Source organism: Schistosoma haematobium, chromosome 5, assembly GCF_000699445.3.
Source record: "Schistosoma haematobium chromosome 5, whole genome shotgun sequence".
NCBI lineage: Eukaryota > Metazoa > Platyhelminthes > Trematoda > Strigeidida > Schistosomatidae > Schistosoma > Schistosoma haematobium.
In genome coordinates, this window is record NC_067200.1 from 6,756,450 (window position 1) to 6,781,217 (window position 24,768).

Sequence of the window (24,768 nt, forward strand, 5' to 3'; positions counted from 1 at the left end):
ATCTGTATTGGAAATTCTGACCTTGGTGTTGGTTGAGAGTTGTTCTGAGTTCCAGACGTTCTTCAGTTGTAAATATGCTCCTCTTGTTTTGCCGATCTTTGCCTTCACATCTGCATCAGATCCTCCGTGTTCATCAATAATGCTGCCAGATTCTTGAACTGCTAACATCTAATTGTCGACTACTCAATATTTATCATCAGGATCAACCAAGAACTAAGATGCTTGTTGAAATACTTTGTGCTAAGAATTCTATATTGTACCAAAGAAAAATTAGAAAAAAATAGATATGAATTTCGAAACCTACAATTTGTTCTAATCTAATTAGATGGGAATAAATGATGTCAGATATTTTGGTGTAACGTTGAATCTAATCATAGAATGTTGATTATAGTTCAGAAAATGAATTGACCAATCATATTTTATTTTGAAACGCCCACTATTTGAACTCAATTTGACCTCGAAATGGTTATTGTTTATTATCCAATCACTAAATAGTATCTTATTTATAAATATGAATAGTTTCCATTCAATTCATTTTGTAACAATTATTTATTACTATTTGGTATGTATATACATTTTATGATCCCTTATTTATGCCTTTTTTTGTTTTGTTTTACTATACTGTTCTATGTTCTTGTAATGAATAGCTTAGAAACGGTTAAGAATTCTATCGACTTAATTACACAAAGACTATGTATTTGGCATCATCATCATCATCATCATCATCATCATCATCATCATCATCATCATCATCATCATCAATTGGCTGAACTTACTTGTATACAAAATAAATGTTATGGAATATCTAAACATTAAAGATAAATTTTGTTAGAGTTTTGTTCTCTAATCTAGATGGTTTAGTTGTGGAGAGTTCATTGTTCTTCTGAATAATATCATTAGCACAAATTTTAGATAGAAGTGAAGTATTCGAATTTCTCTACATATGAATCACAGCTTATCTTGTACACCTCAATGTCGATTGATTCAAAATCATCCATTTGAGCTAGAAATCTTCTCCATCATATAAGAAAAAAACATGTTGATCATTATTAGTAATTAATATTAGAAACTACTTTGGTTTAAGCACCCGGGTAGTATCATAGTTCACACACAAATCAAGTGATTTGTGTAGTACATATGTATTCAATGCCCCTTTGTACCAATATTTATTTATGTTCATGAGTCAATTGAAGCTAGACCTCACCTCCTGCAAGATTTGGATACACACTGCCGAGGAGTCCCACAATAGGACGAAACGGTCGGCCAGTGCTTCCAGGTTTTCCATGGTGGTCTAGCTTCAACTGACTCACGATCTTAACCATTGAAATTACTATAATATCCACAAAACCTATCTGATATTTATTAATGTATTCAAATAAATAAATTAATTAATTGGTGGTAGAACATGAAGTCGTCGGCGGCATATGCTCCATTGGAAGTAACAGGCGTAAGTAAAGTCAGTAAGTAAGAACATGAAGTCAGCTTAAAATTGATTACAGTGGTACTGAGGTCTCTGTTCTTTGTCTAGCCTTAGGAATTTAGTATCAAAATTTTTTTGTGTTCAGTTTTCTTGTCACAAACTAAGTGATTTTATCGAATTATATCGTTTGTTTTTTTCGAACATTGTTTGTTTTTAACACTACTGTTAATATGACTACCGTTCCAACTACTATTATATCTAAGCAAAGATGAATAGTGGCTAGCAGTGGAATCCAGGACGCATGTTTCGTCCTATTTGAAACTCATCAGTTCGGGATGTACCTGCAACTCAGGGTTGATGTCCACTCCGGGACTCGAACTCAGTATCATTCGCTTTGAACGTCATCGCGTTACAAGTAAACAACACCATGTGAATATACCATTGTACCTGTTTCGTTCATTTCATCTCGCTGAACTGAAGTGAAATGAAAAATCGATTTAATGTATATTTGCAATAGATCCTACGTAGTATATGACTGACTAGTTGTGTATAAAATATTCCATGCGTTGTAATGAAGTATACACTCTTTTACAAGATCTTGAAAATCACATCTCAAAAACTGAAAATATTATTCCTGAAGTCAATAATTCTAGAGATACTTTCCAGATTTTCATTTTGGTGGTTGGTGACGAATCAAACCGATTCTTTGCTTATAGCTTTGACGTTTTGTCTCATTCTCCCCAATTGAAGAAACTAGGTTTTCAAATGTTTCCTGTATTTGTTCAACATAAGCTATCCTTCCAGGAAATCCTAATAAGGCTGGTTAACTTAAGAGGTGAACCTGGACTAATAAACTTGTACAGTATTTTTTGTAGTGGTTGTAAAATCAGACAGGATTATCTCATTGACATCAAATGAATTAGAATATACCACATCTTGTATTTTATTGTAGGACTCTAAAGGAACTGGTTGTTTGTTTATCAAACACATCGATAATGTTTGGTGATGTTCCTCCTCTACCTACATGTACGGAATCATATGCCTTCCAGGTGGCTGGTCATTCTCGAGAAAATGCAAGTAGTTTCGAAAGTAAGTTGTTTAGTATAAGTAATTGACTGTTACAACACTATTTATAAACTAGTAATCTCTATTGTTAGGTAATGATACCCAGTATGTTTCACATAATTCCACAAGATGAATTTTGTGATTTTCGAAGTAACTAGTTGGATGTAAGGGTCGTATGATGCTAGATGTTTTGTTGGTAACTGGTTATTTCCTATTTATCCGGTCACATAATTATTTCGCTATACTTTAATTTGTGTAGGGAGGTGACAATTTTCGTTTCATTCTGCATTGAGCATGCTTACGTAGTTTACAAAAATTGCAGAGTAATTGTGTGTCATAGGAATGAGAATGAAAGAATCGATTGCATGGAGTTTCTGAAACTTACTGATTGCATACAGGTTTCCTCACTGTATGAATCATACCGACAAACGTGGTGACTGCTTAGCCGTTTTAATGAAGTTGACTGTCATGTGATGGATTGCAATTTTGAGTCATACTTTATCTTGTTCGTTTAATTCGTGTGGTAGTATGACTATCGTTCACACAAAGTGTGTTAGAGTGGTGAGTATAAGTACTTGTATTCGCTAAATGATTTGCATCAAGTTAGCGCTAACTCTAATAATCGGCTTCACTGATATTGATCTAATCTCCCGTGTTCTAAGTTTCCAAACGACCTTATCGATTATTTAACTTTAAGACATCGTCTAAAACACCTAAACAAATACAAGTATGTTTGTGTTATCAACATTTATGTGACTCTAAACTTCACTTAATCAACACTATCTGTTTTCATTGATGAATTCGACAAATTTGCTGTTACTGCCTTCAACTTTTCACTTTCATTGATATTTGATGGTTTTAGCTCAAGTGACTGTAGTTTCTTTTCATCACTAGGTCACCAAACTGTAGCCACTTTTCTCACTCATTCTTATGTGTATTTAGACTTAGTTTTCATTAATCATATGTGAATATATGTGACTCGTAAATGTGCTGTACTCTTTAGTTCTGATCATTGTATTGTTCGTGTTCTACATTGAGTATATAGAGAGCTTGAGAAGCGTAAGCTCTTAGATCAAACAAAGAAAGCTAAATACAGGGATTACTGAGAATATAATATACAACATCTGAAAAACATGTTTTGTATGACAAAATGGGATTTATTTACAAATGACTCATTATCTTCAGTTCTGCTAAAACTGATGTGAAAACATTTCTTCAGTCACTTAATTCATCCCATCGTTTAGGACCTGATGAAGTCCAAAACCACCTCTTTAAGAAATGTGCTGATGTTTTGTGTTATCCATTCACGAGCATGTTTAACAAATCCTTCTCAGCCAATCTCATACATAAGATGTAGCGAAAGATAAAGCTAATCCCGATACCAAAGAAAATATCTGGAGATAAGAATGCAAACTTTAGACCCATAGCATTAAGTTAGCCTTTTCTCAAAACAATACAAAAGTTACTACTAGTCCCACTTAAACCTGCACTGCAAGAGCACGTTGATCCGTATAAGTTTGCATACAAATGCAAAAGAACCATCTTAGATGCTGTCGTTGTTCTGCATCATAATATGCTGTTCAGCTTGGAAAGGGGCAAATAGTATGTCCGATGAGTGTTTCTAGACTATATTTCTGCCTTTGACTCTATTCCAAGACAACTAATACTTGAAAAGTTTATTAGCATCTACACCGACAGCTGGAGAACTAAATGGACGTGTTCCTACCACTATGGAAGTGAACAGCACATCGTATTTGGAAAAAAGTGTTCAACGTCTCTATTGACTCATGAAGGTATGCCACAAGGAGTTGATCTTTCCTCTTTTCCTTCTCTGATTTTTTCTGCATGATCTGCCATCTTCTTGAGAAAATATTTTTATTAGATATGTGGACAATCTCACAATATGTACGCAAGTTTCTGCCTCTTCAAACTCCCTTGAAATAACTTAGCTCTTTTCTGTCGTTAAACGATAGTCTATTGTTAATGGTCTCAAAGTTAATCCTTCTAAATATCAAACTGCTAATTTTAGCCGAAAACATGAATAGCACTAAAACACCCGGTTAGAATCTTGTAAAATTTGCACTATTAGAAATTCTGTAATAGAAACTGTTAAAGGTCATTTATCTTGATGTAAGTTTTTCCTTTGATCTTTCTTCATCTTCTCATGTCTTATTGATATCGAAGAAAGTTTTCCATTCAACATATTATATAAAGAGAGTACATTCTCTTAGCACTACTCAATATTTACTTTTACGATTTATGAATTTTTGCATATTACCTATTATACTTTACTATTCCTCTCTATTGTTCTTTCCCGGGCTTTTGAGGAGAGACTTTACTGTATTGCGAAGAATTCTGAAGGCAGTTGTTGGAGTGTGTGGTGAATCTTTCAAAGGTCATTATTAATATGGTTGTAGAGAGACATCTAAAATCTTGTAAACTCATAGCATGTGTTATCTTATTAGATACTAACCATCCACTTCATTCATATCTTTCTCCTTGTATATCTTCTGGTAGAACGAGACGTAAATATATATTAAAATCCATGCGCTCGAGTAAAGATACAAAAGCTCTACAATACCTTATACTATGTGATGAACAGGTTGTTAAAGCTGCACTACTAGTCAACAACTTGTATTCTTAAACATGTTTCTAATAACAAAGTAGTTCAGACTCTAATATTCAAAAAAAAATAACAAAGACATTCCATTTAGTTCCAGGTAGTTTATTGACTTAATTTGGTGTAAATAGGATTTTTTTCCTTTCTTGTTTTGTAAAAGGAATTTGTTGAATTTTTCTGTGCTGAGAATTCCAAATTGTGGTAACCATATAATATCGCATAAAGCCATTATTATTATTATTATTATTATTATTATTATTATTATTATTATTAGTAGTAGTAGTAGTAGTAGTAGTAGTAGTAGTAGTAGTAGTAGTAGTAGTAGTAGTAGTAGTAGTAGTAGTAGTAGTAGTAGTAGTAGTAGTAGTAGTAGTAGTAGTAGTGTAGTAGTAGTAGTAGTAGTAGTAGTAGTAGTAGTAGTAGTAGTAGCAGTAGTAGTAGTAGCAGTAGCAGCAGAGTAGCAGCAGCAGCAGCAGCAGAGCAGCAGCAGCAGCAGCAGCAGCAGCAGCAGCAGCAGCAGCAGCAGCAGGAGCAGCAGCAGCAGCAGTAGAGCAGTAGTAGTAGTAGTAGTAGTAGTAGTAGTAGTAGTAGTAGTAGTAGTAGTAGTAGTAGTAGTAGTAGTAGTAGTAGTAGTAGTAGTAGTAGTAGTAGTAGTAGTAGTAGTAGTAGTAGTAGAAGTAGTAGTAGTAGTAGTGGTAGTGTTAGTATTAATATTAGTATTAACAGGATGTAGGAAGTAACTTCCTACAGATGTAATTCTAACCTATTCCCTAGACTATCGAACATAAAGTCTTAGATTAGCCAAAGTCAGAACAAGTCAACTATTTGGCTTGACAAACTATATCTGTTTTTAAAACGTAAATTAACACTGTTTGTATACAAAACAAACAATTAATACAGTCTACTAAACAGGAAAAGAAAAGAGACATAAATAACATACCGAATAGTAACTAGAGTGTAGGAGAAATAAGTCAATTCATTTAATACCATTCATGATGAACATAAAATTATGATTGGTGAATAAATAAAGCATAATCATACAAGGTCAAAGAAAGTTAATGTAGGGATGGTGGATGTTTCCTGCCGTCATTGATGAGTTCGTTTATCGATTACACTTTACATAAGATATTTAAATGTGTTAGTAGGTAATTATGTATTAAAGGAGTTTAAGTGTGTTTATCAATACTGAATTCAGGTAATCTCATTATCCGAATGTACTTCGTACACACATATACATACACTAATATATATATATATATAATTTAATAGTTGAGATCTTGAGTCAGTTGAAGCTAGACAACCATGGAAAACCTGGGGGCACTGGACGACCGTTTCGTTTAAGTATTGAACTCATCAGCAGTGCACACCCACGATCACGCCACGCCAGATTCGAATCCAGGCCTGTCAGTCTTGCGCACGAACACTTCACCTCTAGACCACGGATTCGGCCGGCATCCAACGGTGTTAATGTCTAACTTCAACCAACCCACGAAATAGAGCCACACACCCACCATTGTCTTCAATGAGTTACTATCTCACAATAGACCCAGTTGAACTCTACTGGTCACTGCTTCTCACTAGAATTCCAGGCAATACCTTTTGAAGCTAGTCACTGATGTGCATATGTTGAATACTATCAGAAAGGGCTTTTTGTTGATATTATAGTAATTTCAATAGTTGAGATCATATAAAAATCATATTTGTAATCATCTCAACTATTATTATTAAAAGAACACGAAAAATCCCCCCAACTCCAATAAACTAGTTCAAGCTTCTTCAAGGAAATAATCAAAGTCAACATTATCAATGAATGTATGTAGTTTAATAAAAGCTTGTCCAATCTTGTTCATTACATTTATACTAAGGTCATGAGACAAGTGAATCTGAAAAACATACAGTTTTCCAAAAACAATATATACATATGTATATAAATATCTGTATTTTGAGATGGTGGAGAAGACTTGTACCTCAAATGGATGATTTTGATAAAGTTCAGAGAATATGTTTGTATTTGAAAACAATGAGAATAATCATATTTCTGGTTATAACCAAAGACTTTGATTTTGTTTTTAAATCATAAACATACTAGTACTTATAAATATAATCAACTAGTTGATGAAATATGTATAGAACCAGATTATTCATATAATGATTAGGATTATACCTTTCAATGTCTTTAAAAGTAACCTTGAGAAATACCAACCACTTTTTAATTTCAAAATAAGGTCATCAATTAAGATTATACCAAAATTCTATTTCATCATATAGATGATTAAATGGTTGATGTGTCGCTCGATTTCGTGGATTATTTGAAGTTAGATATTAACACCATTGGATGTCGGTTCAGTAGTCTAGTAGTTAAGCGCTCACGCGCAAGACTAATAGGTCTTGAGTTTGAATCTCGCAAAGCGGGATCGTGAATGAGCACTGCTGAGGAATCCTAAAATAGAATGAAACGGCTATCCAGTGCTTCCAGGTTTTTTCATGGTTGTCTAGCTTCAATTGACTCGTGATCTCAACCATTGAAATTGCTATAATATCTACAAAAACTCTTCTAGTTGGATTTTACCCAAAAATATATATATATATAAGGTGCCATTTTTAATTTGATTGGTATGTATATAAATCATAGTTTCATCTGTTAAGTATTAAGATTCAGGTAAGAGATCTTGAAGTCAATGTATTTATCTATTAATTAACACCGTTGGATGCCGGCTCAGTGATCTAGTTGGTCAAGCGCCTGGCGCGAGACTGATTGGTCCTGGGTTCGAGTCTCGTGGGGTGCGGGATCGTGGATGCGCACTACTGAGGAGTCCCATACTAAGAACAAACGGCCGTCCAGTGCTTCCAGGTTTTCCATGGTGGTCTGGCTTCAGTTGACTCATGGTTTCAACTAGTGAAATTTCTAGAAATCTCCACAAAACCCATTCTGATATTAATAAATAGTTACTATGATGTAGTTGAAATTGTTTTAATTCCTCAAATATTTAACCAGCTTCATCTGATATTTGTTCTTCATATATTTTGTTGATCTGTTCTCAAGTTGCTTAAGTTTATTTGAGGTGTTAGGAATATGTTTCAAAAATATTGTTTGTATTTCTTTATCATGATACTGAACTGTTTGAACGTTTCGTTCACATGTGATGAAGTGCTACTTATATCGACATAAGTAGTATATAACACTAATCAGAAATGAAATGCCTTACAACAGAACATTGAGATGATCGATTAGAAGAGAATGGGGACAGAAAGTAATTGTTACGGAAATAAATAAACAATTAATGCTGAGACAATTAATGGACATTTTGTAAATAAAGTATTAAACGCATGGTATGTTGTTTCACATTTGGTAACCTATCATCCAGTATCACTAATCCTAATCTAATGATATCACTAGATCAGTGATAGACTTTTGCCTATATGGAGTTGTGGAGATTATTAAGTTTTTGATTGAGATCATGAACCGACTGATGTTAGACAACCATTGAAAACCTGGAAGCACTAGACAGCTGTTTCGTCCTATCGTGGGACTCCTCAGCAGTGCGCATCCACGGAAGATGGTCGCGGAATATCGTGGATTGGTTGATGTTAGACAATAACACCGTTGGATGCCAGCTCAGTGGTCTAGAGGTTCGGCATTCTAGTATATTTTCATTTTCAATAATCATTTACTCAGAAACTATTTAAGATGATTATTGCTTTAAGTGTAGATAAGATTTGTTGTAATACAGTCTGTTTATCTTTAACCTTTGTAATTAGTTTATTACTTCTGTTCATCAGATTTCTAGCAAGTATAATCATCGTTAGAAGAGAGCAAACTGATTTTTTATATAAGTACCTCTTAGAATCCGTTGATTTCCTGAATATACTTGTATTTACACTGTTGTTGTATCTTCTTTCAATGAACCAATTGAGGTTTTGATCCATCGATTCTATCTCTTGGTCAATTGAATGATATCCAATATATTGTTAGACAGTTTGAATCTTTCCTATGATTACAACAAAAATCTCAATCATAAAATAGTAACAACATTTTAAGTAGAAACATACATTTCATGATTTTATTAATTTTAAAGCATGGATAAATAAACAGAGATGTATGGTGACTAGCAGTAAAATTTAGGACAAGCATTTCGTCGGGTTTAGGATTCGTTAGTTGGATGTACCTGCATCGCGAAGTTCATGTTTACTGCAGAACTCAAACCCGTTGTAGTAAAGTAGAACACAGGTGAGGACAACCGAATTATATTTAGCACAAAATTACAGAGTTACTTGGCAAAATAGAAAAACCATACTATAATACTTAATTTGCAAAATGTCCAATAATTGTCTAGAACTTCGTTGTTCTTGCATTTTCATACTAATTGCTTTCTATTCCCTCCCTTCCTTTCTTGATCTTCTCCATCTTCTGCTGCCAGACATTACATTTCTGACTCGCGTTATATACTACTTATATCAAATATAAGTAGCACGCATCACACTAGTACCATTCTTTTTAAACGTCATCGCTACTGGATCAAATCAGTTACTGCTTTGTACAATGGATTGAAGTTTAATTCATATGTGTTGACTGTTTAAATCTATTCATTGATATTTAGAACTGCAACTGATCAATCTCAATGGAAAGATTCAAACAACCAATACAAATAAATGAATAAATAAAGCTGATACAATGAGTGAAATTGATGAATCCGATATAGATCTCTTTTAAGAAACGAATAAGATGGAATGTAAACATAAATTTAAACATTAATATATGGAAGATCTAACTAGTAGCATTAATTTAAATCTATATCGGACTCTAAAAGTTCCTTTATAATATTTAACTCTCGCTTAATGGGTATATTAGTAAATAGCCTAATGACATTTCACTGGGCCCTACGATTCTTTCAAATCCTGACGAATATTCATACAACTATACATTTTTACTCTAATCAAAGATTTTATAAACACTGATTTCAATACTAAATATTCTCAACCATTCATAATACAAGTGTTCTAATAATAAAACACATACCTCTTTATTACAGAAATGTGGAAATATCATCTACACTTTTATACTTCATCAGTTGAGATGACTGGGACATGTGTTACACGTATTCCTAATCACCGACTGCCCTGACGAGCGATGTTCTATGGTGTAGGATAGTGTAGGTTAGAAGAAAGCTAGGGGCGTCAGACCAAAACATGACACAAATCCATGAAGTCACTGACAAGTGGACTAAGCCATGTTGGTAGGTGTAGACTACCTGGTTGAGATCCACGAGACAATAGCAACCGATCGTAAGAGATCTTGAATGACATGGCTCAAGATCGTTTGCAATGGAGCAGGTGCATCTACTCCTTGTGTTCTCCCAAATTCTAATCTTCTGAATTCTTCATGTCCCTTTTTTCTCTTTCCAAATTTATTTCACTGGATTATAGTCTTTGAATAACATCTTCAAGCCCTAATGTTTCTGATTACTGCTTATACTTTTACTCCATCTACCACTATGGGATTTGAATCGACAATCGTACCTCTATGCTAATGTGGTGTGGCAACTCGAACTGATTTGCGTACGTACAAAGTTCTATGTTGTTGTTAACCGACTGACAGACTGTTAAAATGTGTTACTATCAAATTTTAAATTAATGTATCTGATCATGATATTTCAAATGTTATATATTTGTCTAGTACTTCGAGATAAATCTAAACCAATCATTTACAAGTCATTACAAGATCGTGAAAGAGGTATGCGTGAAGTGATGTTTTACCAGAATGTGTTTTCTGCGGATGCTTCGGAAGCACTCAAACGTCTTCGTCAATTTATTCCAACTTATTATGGAGTTTTTCAATGCCCAGGAACTAAAGGTAATGATATATTTTTAATGATACTGTTTGTTTCATGTTCAAACTTTGATATATTTAATTTGGATAGTACATCAATACCTATATTGAGTTCTTCCACTGTCTAGTTTTCCATGACCACGATAATTCACTTGAGTAGAACAATATATGAGCAGTTAAAACAAATAATTCAGTAAATCCGGACAACAAAGATACAGTGATGGAATTTCATTCTGTGAACCGAATTGTTAGATCGTGAAACTGTCATTGTTCTTCCGAACAATACCATTGCCATAAACTTCAGGTAGAAGTGAATCACTCGAATTTCTCCATATATGACTGACAACTCATCCTGTCGACTTTAGTCATCACTGGTTATTGTTGACCTTTATTCTGTCATTGTATGAATATTTATCTTAATTACCTCTCTCTTCCCCCAGTACATGTCAGGTGTTAGATAGTTATCTACCAAAAACATTAGAAAAATATTTCTCAGAGTAGTTAATTGTTCATAAGTATAAATTTAAATGGTTGGCTCAGTGGTTGGTCTAGAGATTAAGTGCATGGCAGGAAACTGAAGGTCTATTTTCAATCCCCAATATCACAGTCTTGGATGTTCATTTATGAGAAGCTCATTACTAGAACAAAACAGTTATCTGGTGCTTTTTTGGTTTTCCATAGTTGTCTAACTTAAATCAGTCTGTATTGTATGATTTGAAATAATTTTCTGTTTCGTTAACTTATAACTGAAGATTTGAAAAATGGTAGTTTGTTTAGTGAAAAGAAAACCAATGTCAAAGATGGATAATGGCTAGAAGTGGAACCCGGGACGCACGTTTCGTCCCACTTGGAACTCGTCAGCTGGATGTGCCTGCATCATAGAGCACCGTTCGCTCCAAACGCCAACGCGTTATTCACTTAGCTAGTGAGTCCTGATAGTCACCTGCTTGTGCGATGGGGTGAAGTTCAAATTCACTTAGTGTTGTTTTACTTGTATCTTCTCATTGTTATTTAGGACCCCAATTGGTCAGTCTCATGTTGACATATGTGCATCCTGTGAGAATAGCCTCGATTAGCCTTAAATCATAAGATTTTCAAGCAAAGATGGATAGTGGTTAGCAGTGACTGTTGGAAACCCTTAAAAGTCAGGCTAATCAGTTTCACCAGTGTTTCATGTTATATCAGAAATGTTCAGATAGATGATTAGTCCCCTGCATCATTCACTTCAATCATCTGAATAGTGATTCGATCATCGGAAAGTATAGTAAGACGTAGAATATTTTTTATATTCTCATCAACTCAGATGCTCAATATTCATCCTGTCCTTTGATCATCCTTACGGTTATCAAATTCTTCACATGAATAGTGTCATTTTCTTTTTATTTAACTTATTTGATCTTGCTGTTCTAATGGAGTGTTGTGACTTGAAGAGATGTACATATGTGCTAGGTATTACTCTGAGTATGACTGACTGAGTAATTACAAAACATATATATATTGTAGGATAACTAATGGCACAACTTAACTGTATAAAAACTTTCAACATATCCATTTTGAAGATCGTTACACACCGCTTAGATATCGTCTACTTAAAGCAATGAACTACGGATTGAAAACTGTTTAACTTGGATGTGATTTGCATGTCGATTTGATGACGACCAAGTGACATTCGACCTGGCACCTCATCATAATATTATATACCAGATTATATAACAAATCTGATGTGCTGTCACTGGCAACTGCAGCTCTGCTCTATGTTAGGAGTACATGTCCACTCTGTGTTTGACCGTTTTTTTTCTCTGAAGGATCTCTTGTACAAAGTGCTAACATTGTGTTAGTGGTAGTGAGGTTTGACAACGCGTGTACGAGTACAGTGACGACAACTCAACTTCACTACCTTAAGACCCGAACTTTGGTGTTCTAGTCGCGTTTTGAGAGAATTATCTACATTGCACATTGTTTGCCTTTTCTAAGATTAGGTGGAACAATAGGAGACTTGGTTATTTGAATGGATAAATTCATAATATGGAAGAAAGTTGTATAGGACTGAGATCTATCAATCCATCACTACCCTCCGATTGATATTCTAGAAGTTGCTTAACTTGGTGTCTCGAGACATTATCAAACATCGCTCAAAACAGAACCAAGTTTTAATTTTGATTTAGTTTTTATTTACATTTATCTTAAACTTATAAGGGGAAGTCCATCAACTGGAAGAAACCCTTATTCTCTCTTACATTTAACGATGGTATGTTCTCAGTCTATCTAGTCCATCTTGTTGAATTCATTTATTCAACAACAAAAACAAGAAGAGAATTAAACCAATAAACCGTTCAACTATCACCTTCATCATCTATTATTATTGAAGATATGAAATTTCATAGATATGGCTTAGTAAGAGGGAACTAAGTGAAAAATTCTATTTTCCGATGTGGGTTTTTTTCATTGGTGTTAATTAATTCTAAATCATTTTTTTTGTATCCAAGTGATAATTGTTTCATTGAATAATTAAAAATCATTAGATTTCTTCAGGGAGGTCTTTAACAAAAGAATCTTTCCTGTATGATTTATGCTTTGAAGTAGTCGAGTCTAAGCAAGAAGAAAAATATCCTATCCTGGTTCGAATTGTTGTGAAAGTGGTCGCTATTAGCAAAAATTATATTTATATTGTTAGAACTTGTAGCCTTGTGCCTTATTAATATATAACGTAATGATATTGTCAATTAGAGAACGGTGACTCATTGACCGGACCAATGACGTGTAAACCTGTACGAGCAGTCTTAAGTCCTTATTGATTCTTCTTCTTGCCTTAGCCCTACCTGTTATAGTCCAGAACACTAATCCCAATCTCTGCGATATGAAGCATGTATTTCAAACATACTGTGTTTATATACAAATCAAACAGACCACATCGTACCATAAAATAGGAAACAACACTTGTATAAGATCTAGCCAAAAGTGGCTGTGGATATGGGAGACTGTAATTAATTGACTGGTCATAACTCAAGAACGGTAAATCGTATAATAATATTTCATAGCTCAAAATAAAGCTTATGATAAGAGAAACACGAATATGAATAGTTTAATCACTTAACAATTATACAATAAAAATATATGTATTGTATTGGTTCATAAATGGATTCCAACAGTTACCATTCATATGTTCTTCAACATCCGTTTAACTACTTAAACTGTAACTAACAGTTCAGTTCGTGATGTATGTTTTATCACATTTACGATTCATTAATTGAATATGCGCATATCCTCAATTTGGCTGATTTTCCCTATGAGAAGTGAAAATGGAGTTCTGAATTTATTAATCATGAAAGATAATCAAACCTTTACAAATTATCTCGAACAGATTATTATCGACACTGATCGTAGTCAATAATCCAGGAACTAATTAAATGTTATTTTACATAGACATAAATCTTTCGATGCTAAAATATGGAGTGCTAGAATTATCTTTAACCAATCACTACTAAACGAACAAATGCAGATGAAGACAATTAGTGTGGCAGCAGCCTCTGCATCAGTAGGCCTCAACGTACACAAGGGGAGAACCAAGGTCCTCAAGTACAACACGGAGAACACTAACCCAATCACACTTGATGACGAAACTCTGGGAAATATGGAAGCCTTCACGTACCTGAGCAGCATCATCCATGAACAAGGAGGATCAGATTCAAGCGTAAAGACAAGGATTGGTAAAGTAAGGGCCGTATTGAGATGGTGAAGATTCGTAGCTCAGGTGGATGATTTTGATGGAGTTTTATTCTCTGAGTTCTCCTCATAAGGGCCGTATTCCTACAATTGGTGAACATATGGAACTCAACCAATATTAAAGTCAGAATCTTCAATACGAACGTCAAGGCAGTTCTACTGTACGGAGCTGAAACGTGGAAAACTACAACAGCCATCATCAAGAAGGTACAACTATTTATAAATGGTTGTCTACGCAAGATACTCAACATTCATTAGCGGGATACCATCAGCAACAGCCTTCTCTGGGAGAGAACAAACCAGCTTCCATCTGAAGAAGAAATTAGGAAAAGACGATGGAAATGGATAGGACACACATTACGCAAATCATCAAGCTGCATCACGAGGCAAGCCCTAACTTGGAATCCTGAAGGGAAGCGGAAAAGAGGAAAGCCAAAGAACACATTACATAGGGAAATAGAAGTAGATATGAAAAGGATGAATAACGACTGGAAATATAGGGTTGGATGGAGAGTGTTGGTGAGTAACCTATGCTCCTCGACGAGGAGTAACAGACGTAAGTAAGTAATCACTATTAAGGTACTTTTCACTTTCATGAGTGATTTTTTAAACTTCATAATATCTTATAATATTCATACCTTGTAACAGCTTACTACATGGCTTTATCTGATCTGGTGGCCGATTTCAAACAACCAAATATATGCGATTTTAAAATGGGTACAGTCATTAATTATCCAGAAGACACAATCCCAGACGATCAATTTCAATATACTTGGCGTCGTGAATTAGGTATTATGTTAGCTGGTATTCAGGTAAGTGTTGTATATTATCACAGTGACTTCTTGAATGGGATTCACATTTGTGAATTAAAAAAAGTAGAGATTATTATTTTATTTATCCCATAAAGGTTGGATAAGTTGACAGATCAAAATTTCAATAATTTTTTCAACTTGATATGTTCATCATAGGGTCGATTGTTATTGTTGCTTCGTACGTAAGCTTTCCCGATGGCTTTTTACGTACGAAAATTTGATTTCTATTTAAAAGTACTCATAATGTCCCACATTATTCTGTACGTTATTCGATGAAATTTTTACATAATCACTAATTGGATCAGAAGGAGTTTTGTTGGCTAAGCGTCTGGCGCGAGACTGATAGGTCCTGTGTTCGAACCTCACGGGGGGCGGGATCGTCGGTGCGCACTGCTGAGGAGCCCCACAACAGGACGAAACGGCCGTCCAGTGCTTCCAGGTTTTCCATGGTTACCTAGCTTCAATTGACTCATGATCCCAACTGTTTAAAATCACTAATTGGATATTTTATCTTGATTTACGACTATTCAATAGTGAGTGAAATGTGATCGTCATCAAAATTTACGGTTGTTTAATTAAAATGGAAGCCTGATCAGTCAATCAAATGGAATTGATTATCAAAACAAATCCCAAAATAGTGCAATTACTAACAGTATCAGTGGTATTAGAAACATTAAGTATAGATAGTATAATTCAAGAAAGAATGAATTAGCTTAATTAAAGCCAAATGATCTACCATTCACATTGATTTAAGTTTTAAAATGTGGATACTAAAAATCCTTCCTAGTTAGATAGGCGTTAAACCGGTAAGTTGCAATTTATAGGGTGGACTATACTATGAATGAATCCTTATAAAAACATTACAATCATAAATAGAGTATACTTGCATACGGTTACTTACTGATTTTAGATAATCGGAAATTTTACTCACATTCTGTTTAGTCTCAACAGCTTCTTAGTAATTTCCTTAACACAAAACACTATTAAACTAGGTTTATTCGTCTGTTCACTGTCCTCGGTTTTTTCGGAGAATTTCTACAACATATTAATTTCTATCAAGAAATGTCTTCAAACTCAATATGAGCCGAAACAGTAGCATCCCATCATTATACATTATGAAGTATGGATAAATAACAAGTTCATAAACATGTACTTGGTCAATGAGTTTCGTTTGGTTATCATAATTGAAACAAGCGTAGTTAGACTCTTTGAACGTGTATTAACTTATTTATTTATTGATTTATTTATTTTATTTATTTGAACACATAAATATTGGTACAAAAGGGCACCGAATACATATGCGCCATACATGTCACTTTATTTGTGGGTGGGCTATGATAATGCCTGGATGCCCAAACCGAAGCAGGTGGTTTTCTTAGGAGGCCACATCCGGAACCTTCGACCTGAAGGTCTGATCCACAAGGTAGTGGAACAATGTTAGGAGATACAGTACCATGGTAGCCAGTGACTAACGATTGTTTCATACACCATTTGTTCCCACGGGATCCTGGAGCCATGTGCACCATTGGTTTGAAATCAGGGTTTCCCAAATCTCAGTGTCCACCAACCCAGTTAAAGCGCCGAAATTCGTTTTTCTTCCTCTTAGTTTCGTAAACAACACCCGTGTTGCGAGAAGGCAATGAGTAGGACATTCCTGGGATACGCTGGCCACGTGAGAGCATATCGAGAGGGAGAGCTGACTCTCCCCAATTTCGGCCGTACCAGAGCATCTGGGGGCTTAAACATGTCGGCATCGAGACTTCGAAATACTTAGCCATGTAATTGACTTCTATGACGAAATAATAGTTTAGTAATTGATTGTCCAATTTTTATTAAATCCTAAGATGGATACATATATATAAAGAAATGAATGATGAACGATTTACTATAATTCCTTTCCGTATACAAGAGTCAGGTGGACTGTGCATGATAGTAACAACCACTGAAAAATACAGATTCAAAGTGAAGTTCATTATTTGTCATATATTATAAACAGATCGATGACTTGTATTCACCACTGTTCATCGAGTGTTCAACGATCACACTCGTGAACGATTCACATCTTCTCAAATACTGTTTCAAAGAACCCATGTTGTCATCAACCCAACCATTACACACAAAATCAAACTGTGCTAAACTTCTCATTTATCATGTGACAATATTTATAGTTCCATATAAAAATACAAAAGTCGTCAGTATGAATCACTTTGTTATATTTTCCTATTCCATTATTTTACAGATTTCCGATTCAGTGAATCACTGTTTAATCAAGTTGAATAAAGCATTTGGACGCACTTTAACTCCAGAACAAGTTTATTCACTTTGTTAGTGATGATATTGTGTAGTTTGTGATACTAACTTACTGTTGAACATTCTGTCCCTTCGTTCTCTTTCTATCTTTTTCAATCTCTATAATTCTATTCATTTGGAATAGTCAGTAGAAGAGAGATGTGACTGAACATTAGACAAATTTATTACACGAACAAGGAGAGTCACTTGAGACTGGACACCATCACAGTGGTTCTGATGGTTAGGTGATCGTGGTGAGACGTGGAGTCCTTGTGTCTGATCAGTAATGAGGTTGTGTGGGCGCCTTAGTGAGGAGTAATAAACTAGCATGAAACGTTCCTCCAATGCTTCATGAACATCTTAGAATTTCTTCAACTATAATATATATCACAAAAACACCGTGTCATTTGAACACAGTCTCATTCATCGATCTGAACGATTAGTATGGTTATATGGCTAGTTGACTCCTCAATTTCGAGTGAATCATACCACCCACATTTCAAAATCCGATTTTATTCAGAGATTATCAATTTCGAATGGTAAGGATTATTCACTCCCTACAAACAAATCAGTGGTGATTGAGAGAGTATCAACTACTAGTACAGCAGCTTGCTAAGAAAAGAATAATTTACTAAGTAGAAAATGTTTATTGAACAATTCGACCTCGGTGAAAATCTATGATAATTAGAAGTTTTGGGATGAATGTACTAACTAGAAATTTCCGAAATACCACAATTTAAGGTAAGTAGAACTGGATGAGCACAAATGAGAGTACTATATTTGGAATTCGCAATGAGTGGGAAATCAAGTACGGAGGAATTATTCGTTTGCACAAGTACCACAAAATCATGTGCACTTGTTGTGAAGGTACAAGTTGAGTTGTGAAAGGAATATTAGAATAGTGATAACAAATCTGTGTTATACGGTTTCAAAGGTGTCTTCATTAGAGATATAAGACTTGTTCCATACAGACAATCATAAATTGTGTTAATATTTACATCTATGCTTAGCTCAATCATATTCGACTTTGTAATACATTGTGATGACTGATTTGTATCAGTTCTTGGCTTTTGACCGAGGTTATTCTGCATTGGAACTTTCAACCTCTTTGTTTGAATTTGAATCTGATTACGTATGATTTACATTTTTCATGTATCACTTCAGGTAATTATTTTTCTGCATTTCACAGGTGTAAAACCATTTCTAGGTGCAGATCCTACCTATAGTGTTAAACTTGCTCAAAATTATATCATACAACTTAGTCGTATTTTAAATTGGTATGTCGAATATGGTGCGAAAGAGCTCACATTCTGTCGTTCCTCACTTTTATTGATTCATGAATCATTGGCGAATGACAACAGTAATAATGACCATTGTCTTTCTGAATCATGTTCATCATCATCTCCTATATCACCATCCACCACAACAACAGTAGACAATCAGTCAGTCAATAGTTCAAATGATATTATCAACTCCGATATTACTATTTCTTCGAATGGAGGCAATATTAGTAACACTAGTAGTGGCAGTAGTGGTAATAATACTGCACATACAGAGGTTTATTTAATTGATTTTGTGCGTTGGAAAGCTAAATCATCTACTGATGTCAATGATAATGGTGGTTGTAGTAAGGATTGTTGGAGTTGTGAACTAACTGACGGTTTTCGGCATGGATTGGAAACATTGATCGGGTTAATGCAACGCGTGGTTAATACAGAAAATTCAGCTGAAATGTAACAGTGTTGATTAACTTTATCATCATTACTATTATATACAGATTGGTATTTTTTAACTTTCTGAAATTGATCTACATCTACACATATATATGCACTCATCAGCGTTATATGTACTCGCTTATGATTGGACACTGTGACTTACTCATTAACTCTCTTTCTTCTCTCCCTCTCTCTGTTGTTTGAATCCCACTGTAGTTGTGTTTGTCTCGTATGATTATTCTTATTTACTGTTTACTAGGTTGGTGTGTATTTCCCGTAGAAGCAAATGATTTCTGCATTTTGAGGTTTTAGATTTATCCCTTTACTTAATGATTTTTATTTTATTTTCAATATGTATGCATACACCTATTTGATAGTGTCTATTTTTTGAAGTGTTTACCAATTAATGGTTGACCAGTAAACGTTTCTTTTCAACTCCTTGTATTATTTTATTCAGAGTAAGTTCTAGTGGTCTGATATCTGAGTCTAATTAGATCGTATGTTGATCGCTACTGAAATATACATATCACCAATCCTCGTATATAATCATTGATTTAACTCGGATTAGTGTATAATGGAATTAAGAAAGTCGAATACAAGAATGGATTTCGAATACATATATTTTGTACAATCGTTGATCGGAACAAACAATCAGAGACGTAGCGAAGGAAGCGAAGAAGAGAGAGCGAAGCAAAACAAAATGGCACACAGTGGAGAAGGCACGTGGACCAACTTGATTTAACCAAGAGTTAATCGATATTTATAGCCGAACGAAAACAAGTTACAGACATGTGCTGAGTAAGATAGGAAATGAACACACATACGCTTACATAAAAATAGTCAGGGTAGATAAATGAATAATTAACAAGGCCTGTCCGGAAGCCAGAATAAGCTATGTGAGTTTAACATAGCAACCTCACTAAAAGGTCATTTCTTGATTGTTGTGGTATGGATCATGGTTGTAGTTGTGGGGGATTTCAGATTTTAGTTTAATGTAAATATAACATTTTCACTGCTTAAATCACGAAAATTGATTTTAGCTAGACCATCGTTGAAATTCTGGAAGCTCTGGACAGTCGCTTCATCCTAGTATGTAACTACTTTGTAAGGCTCACCCACGACCATGGATTTGAGTAACGTATGCGTTTGGTTGATTTGGCGGTTCGATGGTAGTAGTAGCTATCGTTGTCCTAGTAGTAGTAGTAGTAGTAGTAGTAGTAGTAGTAGTAGTAGTGCTGGTGGTGTTTGGACGCTGAGTGGTGTGATGGCTAAGATGCGTGTCTTCTTTCAATGCTAACTAGCATTTAGCTGAATCGCACTGACCTGCCCCTATGAACAACTGATCAGTAAGTGAGTGGAGTGTGTTGATTGATGTTGTCTGTTTTGTGTTGATGGAGATTGACTTATTGGTTAATGTCTGTATCGTGAGATGGTTGTGTGTGTGAATTGTTAGTTCTTGGTGTTAGCTTGTTCTAATTAGAGTTTGAGAATGTTATGACATATGCCCCCGTCAGTTATCATGTGACAAGATCGCCAATTAAAACACCGACTGATACGACCTTGTCGATGTGCCAATCCAATGACTCATTAACCAACACTAGCAGCCTTGAGTTAACTATGAATCATTATTCGTTCTTCCCGCCTAACATTATCAGTTTGAGTCTAGAACACAATCTCAGCTTCCACTGTATAAATCATGTTTTTCGAACACATGTAGTTTATACACATGCAAACTAGACCACAACAAGACAAAAAATAAAAAATAACAATTATACAAGGTCAAGTCAAAATGTGGCTATGAGTATGAAAGATTGTAACTAATGAATTGGGGCTAACTTAAGAATAGTAAATTGTATGACAATAGCCAACAGGTCGATTGAAAGCTTATGATATAATACATATAATAGCAGTTTATAACTACTTCCAGAAATTTACCCATAATTTAATCTTCTTCGGATATAACAGAGAATGTATGTGTGTGTAGGTTGATTGATTGAGAATGTATTAGAATGATTTGAGTTATTCATAGTATTTGGTGAGTTGTGTTTGAATAATTTAGGCAGTCGTAGCTGTATGGAACAGAAGACGATTATCTCGCAGGTGGGTCTTCTCCGATGTTCTCATTCAATCCCCAATAGTGTAGACTGTTTCATTCATTACCTGTATGTTCAATACAAGCTATCATCAGAGCCAAGTTAATATTTTTCAAAATGAAGTTATTCCTCATTATTGGTTGAAGATGCATATAAAGGAGAATAATTTGTGGATTATTTAAGTGTTTTCTTAATTATGACCAACAATAATCTAACAATCACAATTAAAATTATTTAAAAAATAATCATTTAAGCCAAAAATATGTTGCTGACTACTTCACAGAAAGTATATGCAAAAATGGGTAGTGACGAGCAGTGGAATCCAGGACGTGCGTTTCGTCCTATTCAGGACTCGTCAGCTGGATGTACCTGCGTTTCAGAGTTGATGTTCACTCTAGGATTCGAACTTAGTACCGTTCACTTCAAACACCATCACGTTATCCACCTGGCTACTGAGTACAATAAGAGACTAATCAATTGCAGTCCTAAACATCAGTGGGAAGATTCAAACAAATTTATGTTGCTGACTGTTTAGTACCTGACAACAACTTTATCAGCCGTTACTCTAATACTCAGTAATATTTATATCGAAAAATGAAAAACAATAAACCAATCAAAACAGTTTATTACTCACCACAAACAACGAGGGAAATTACATAAATAAATAATAGTGAATACAAAGTATAAATTGATGGTAGGAAGGCAGATGTACTAGTAATGATAAGAATGATAAAACCTCATGTTACATAAGAAGTAGTTCTAATTGGCTAAAGATTTTATTGTTGTTAACACCAATAGTACACCTGTTATCCTACCATCGATGTGCCTTTTTGACTTATTGTATTTCGTAATGTACTTTAAATTATTGTTGGCATTAATTCATAAAATGCCATGATTGGTCTATTGTTTCTTATATATGCATAGATATATAGTACCATATATTAAAGTTTTGTTGTATTCCTATATATAAACTATACTGAACACTCTAATCCGGTAAGTATATATTTGTATCCAGATCACCCCAATTACACTTAAAGTATGATAAGCATTACACTTATTGTCTTTAACATATCTCAATGAACTTTGATATCTTATTTTTCATAATTCAAGTCCCCTATGTGCTCCTTATTTACCTATAACTCCTTCCAAAGCTTGTGATTTCAGGTCATAGTTCTAACTCTTAGAGAGATTTTTCGTTATGTAAAACCCCAAACCAGATGGCCGAATCCATCTATGAGAACTCAGTGTTATCGGATGGAAAAGTGGTAAAGACGGTGAGACTATAATTTATGGACGACCTTAGAGCGACGCTGAAGTGACCTTGAGAGCGGACACCTACTGATAAGGACTAAGTGAAGGTTATGAAGCAGTTGAAATCCTCATTTACAGTTGATGGTTAGGGTTAGAAACTAGATTTAGGGTTTTCATCACGAACTGACATCAGCTATAATGCCAAAACACTATTTAGCCAAATGTGTGGATGAATTTCGCACCAAAATTTGTGACTCATTATCTTATATCTGATTGGTTCGTCCATAAATTATGGTCTCGCCGCAAAGACCACTGAAATAATATTTAGGCCTGACGCTGATTTACAATTTGAACTCTTGCAACAATAAGTCATCCAAATAATCTTTTATGGGATCAATGGTGAACGGAATGACCATTAGCCAACGTGCAATTAAGTAGCAACAAGCTATATCAGCTTAAGTGAAGCGCGACTTGTATATTACCAATCACTAAGCTAATAGATGTTGAATTTATCAGTTATAACTTAGAAGTCTGCCACAAAATAATAGGCTGCAGTGATGAAGATGTCGACATAGATGAGCTTGTGGATATCGCTAACCAAATACCAATGTGTATTCAGTACCTCAATTCTAGATAACTTCAGCAGGGTAGCTTCATGATCTTTAATAAACTATAAATATGCTTGTCAGTCAACTTGATCGTCTGTGTACGAAATATTCGCTCATCGAGTGTCTAGAAGTAAGTCCGGAAGCGAATCCTGATGTCCCTCTGATACCAGTCATTCAAACATTTCTCGAAATCATAGAAAATTTGACAAACCAACTAAATGCTATTTTCACTGTGTAGATTCGGGAATCTACAACAGAGAAACGAAACGGCCGACGATCACTGGCTGATGGTATCGTCCACATAAACAATCAAGGAAGTCGTTATTTTACTCTACAGAAAAGAAAACTGAAATATGGTTCTTAGTTGTTACTGGGGAAATGGTGATATAAAAGAACCTAGACTCGTAAATAACGACATTAGCTACAAATTAGTCACATATAACCACCTATTTCAAGGGACAACAAACTCTAAACCTGGGACACAAAGGTATATTTTTCTAGAGCTTTATCGTGACCGACGTCTTGGTAATAACAATTTCTTACGATTTCACAAATAACTGTCTGATATGTAAAACCACATACTGATATACATTTGCCATAATGTGACTATCAGTGGAACAATATCCGATGTACCACTTATGAATTTATGACCTACACAGCAGATTGGTACAGAAACGAACATTGACTTGGTAAACTTGTTTTCTAGTCCTTTACAGTCGACGTATGGGCAAGAATAATCTACACAAAATGTTACGCGCCACGTTGAAACTAAAAGGGCAAAAAATATCTGAACTTCTCACACGCCTACATATTATAAGTCTCACCTAGGCAATTCCAAAAGTTGTTGAATAAGACATTATAACATTGCGCCATCCCTAGACCTTACCACTTCAGGTGGTCTCAATTGTTGTTTAAATTAAACTTTGACTTTTCCGTTATCCTTCCAGTTCCGCTTGCAAGACACAATGATTGTTGTTCACAAATAAGATGCTGCTTATGCACACCTTGTTCTCATGGAATCAGCTGTCACATTGACAGACTATCAACATAACTACTATATACATTTACAGATCACTTGTTTCCTAATTGCTAGATTTTATCTGATATATTCGTTAGGATTATATGTCAAATGTGGGGTTATTTGTCGCTCATAATAATTATGGATCAGGCGTGCAAATAGGATTGGCTACAACTAGCAATAAAAACAGTGTCCAAGTTTTTCACACATACATGTACATCTACATATTATCAATTGACTTTACACTTCGTCCAGTAAAGTTTTCACCACTTTGGTATTCATTAAATCTTGATCTGTCATAAATTCAATCTGTGGCATATCACAGTA

General features: G+C 34.7%; 1 protein-coding gene across 1 annotated transcript in view; it reads left to right on the forward strand.

Moving 5' to 3' along the window:
- MS3_00011117 (uncharacterized protein) overlaps positions 1-19,493 on the forward strand; it is a gene marked incomplete at both ends in the record, with an annotated part of 27,395 nt that extends 7,902 nt beyond the window's left edge. The window contains 5 exons of the mRNA XM_051219525.1: positions 2,373-2,509; positions 10,780-10,956; positions 15,304-15,467; positions 17,707-17,791; positions 18,946-19,493. Coding sequence (XP_051064780.1) covers positions 2,373-2,509; positions 10,780-10,956; positions 15,304-15,467; positions 17,707-17,791; positions 18,946-19,493 — 1,111 coding nt within the window. The remainder of the gene's footprint in view (positions 1-2,372; positions 2,510-10,779; positions 10,957-15,303; positions 15,468-17,706; positions 17,792-18,945) is intronic.
- Between the last annotated feature and the right edge of the window lie 5,275 nt (positions 19,494-24,768).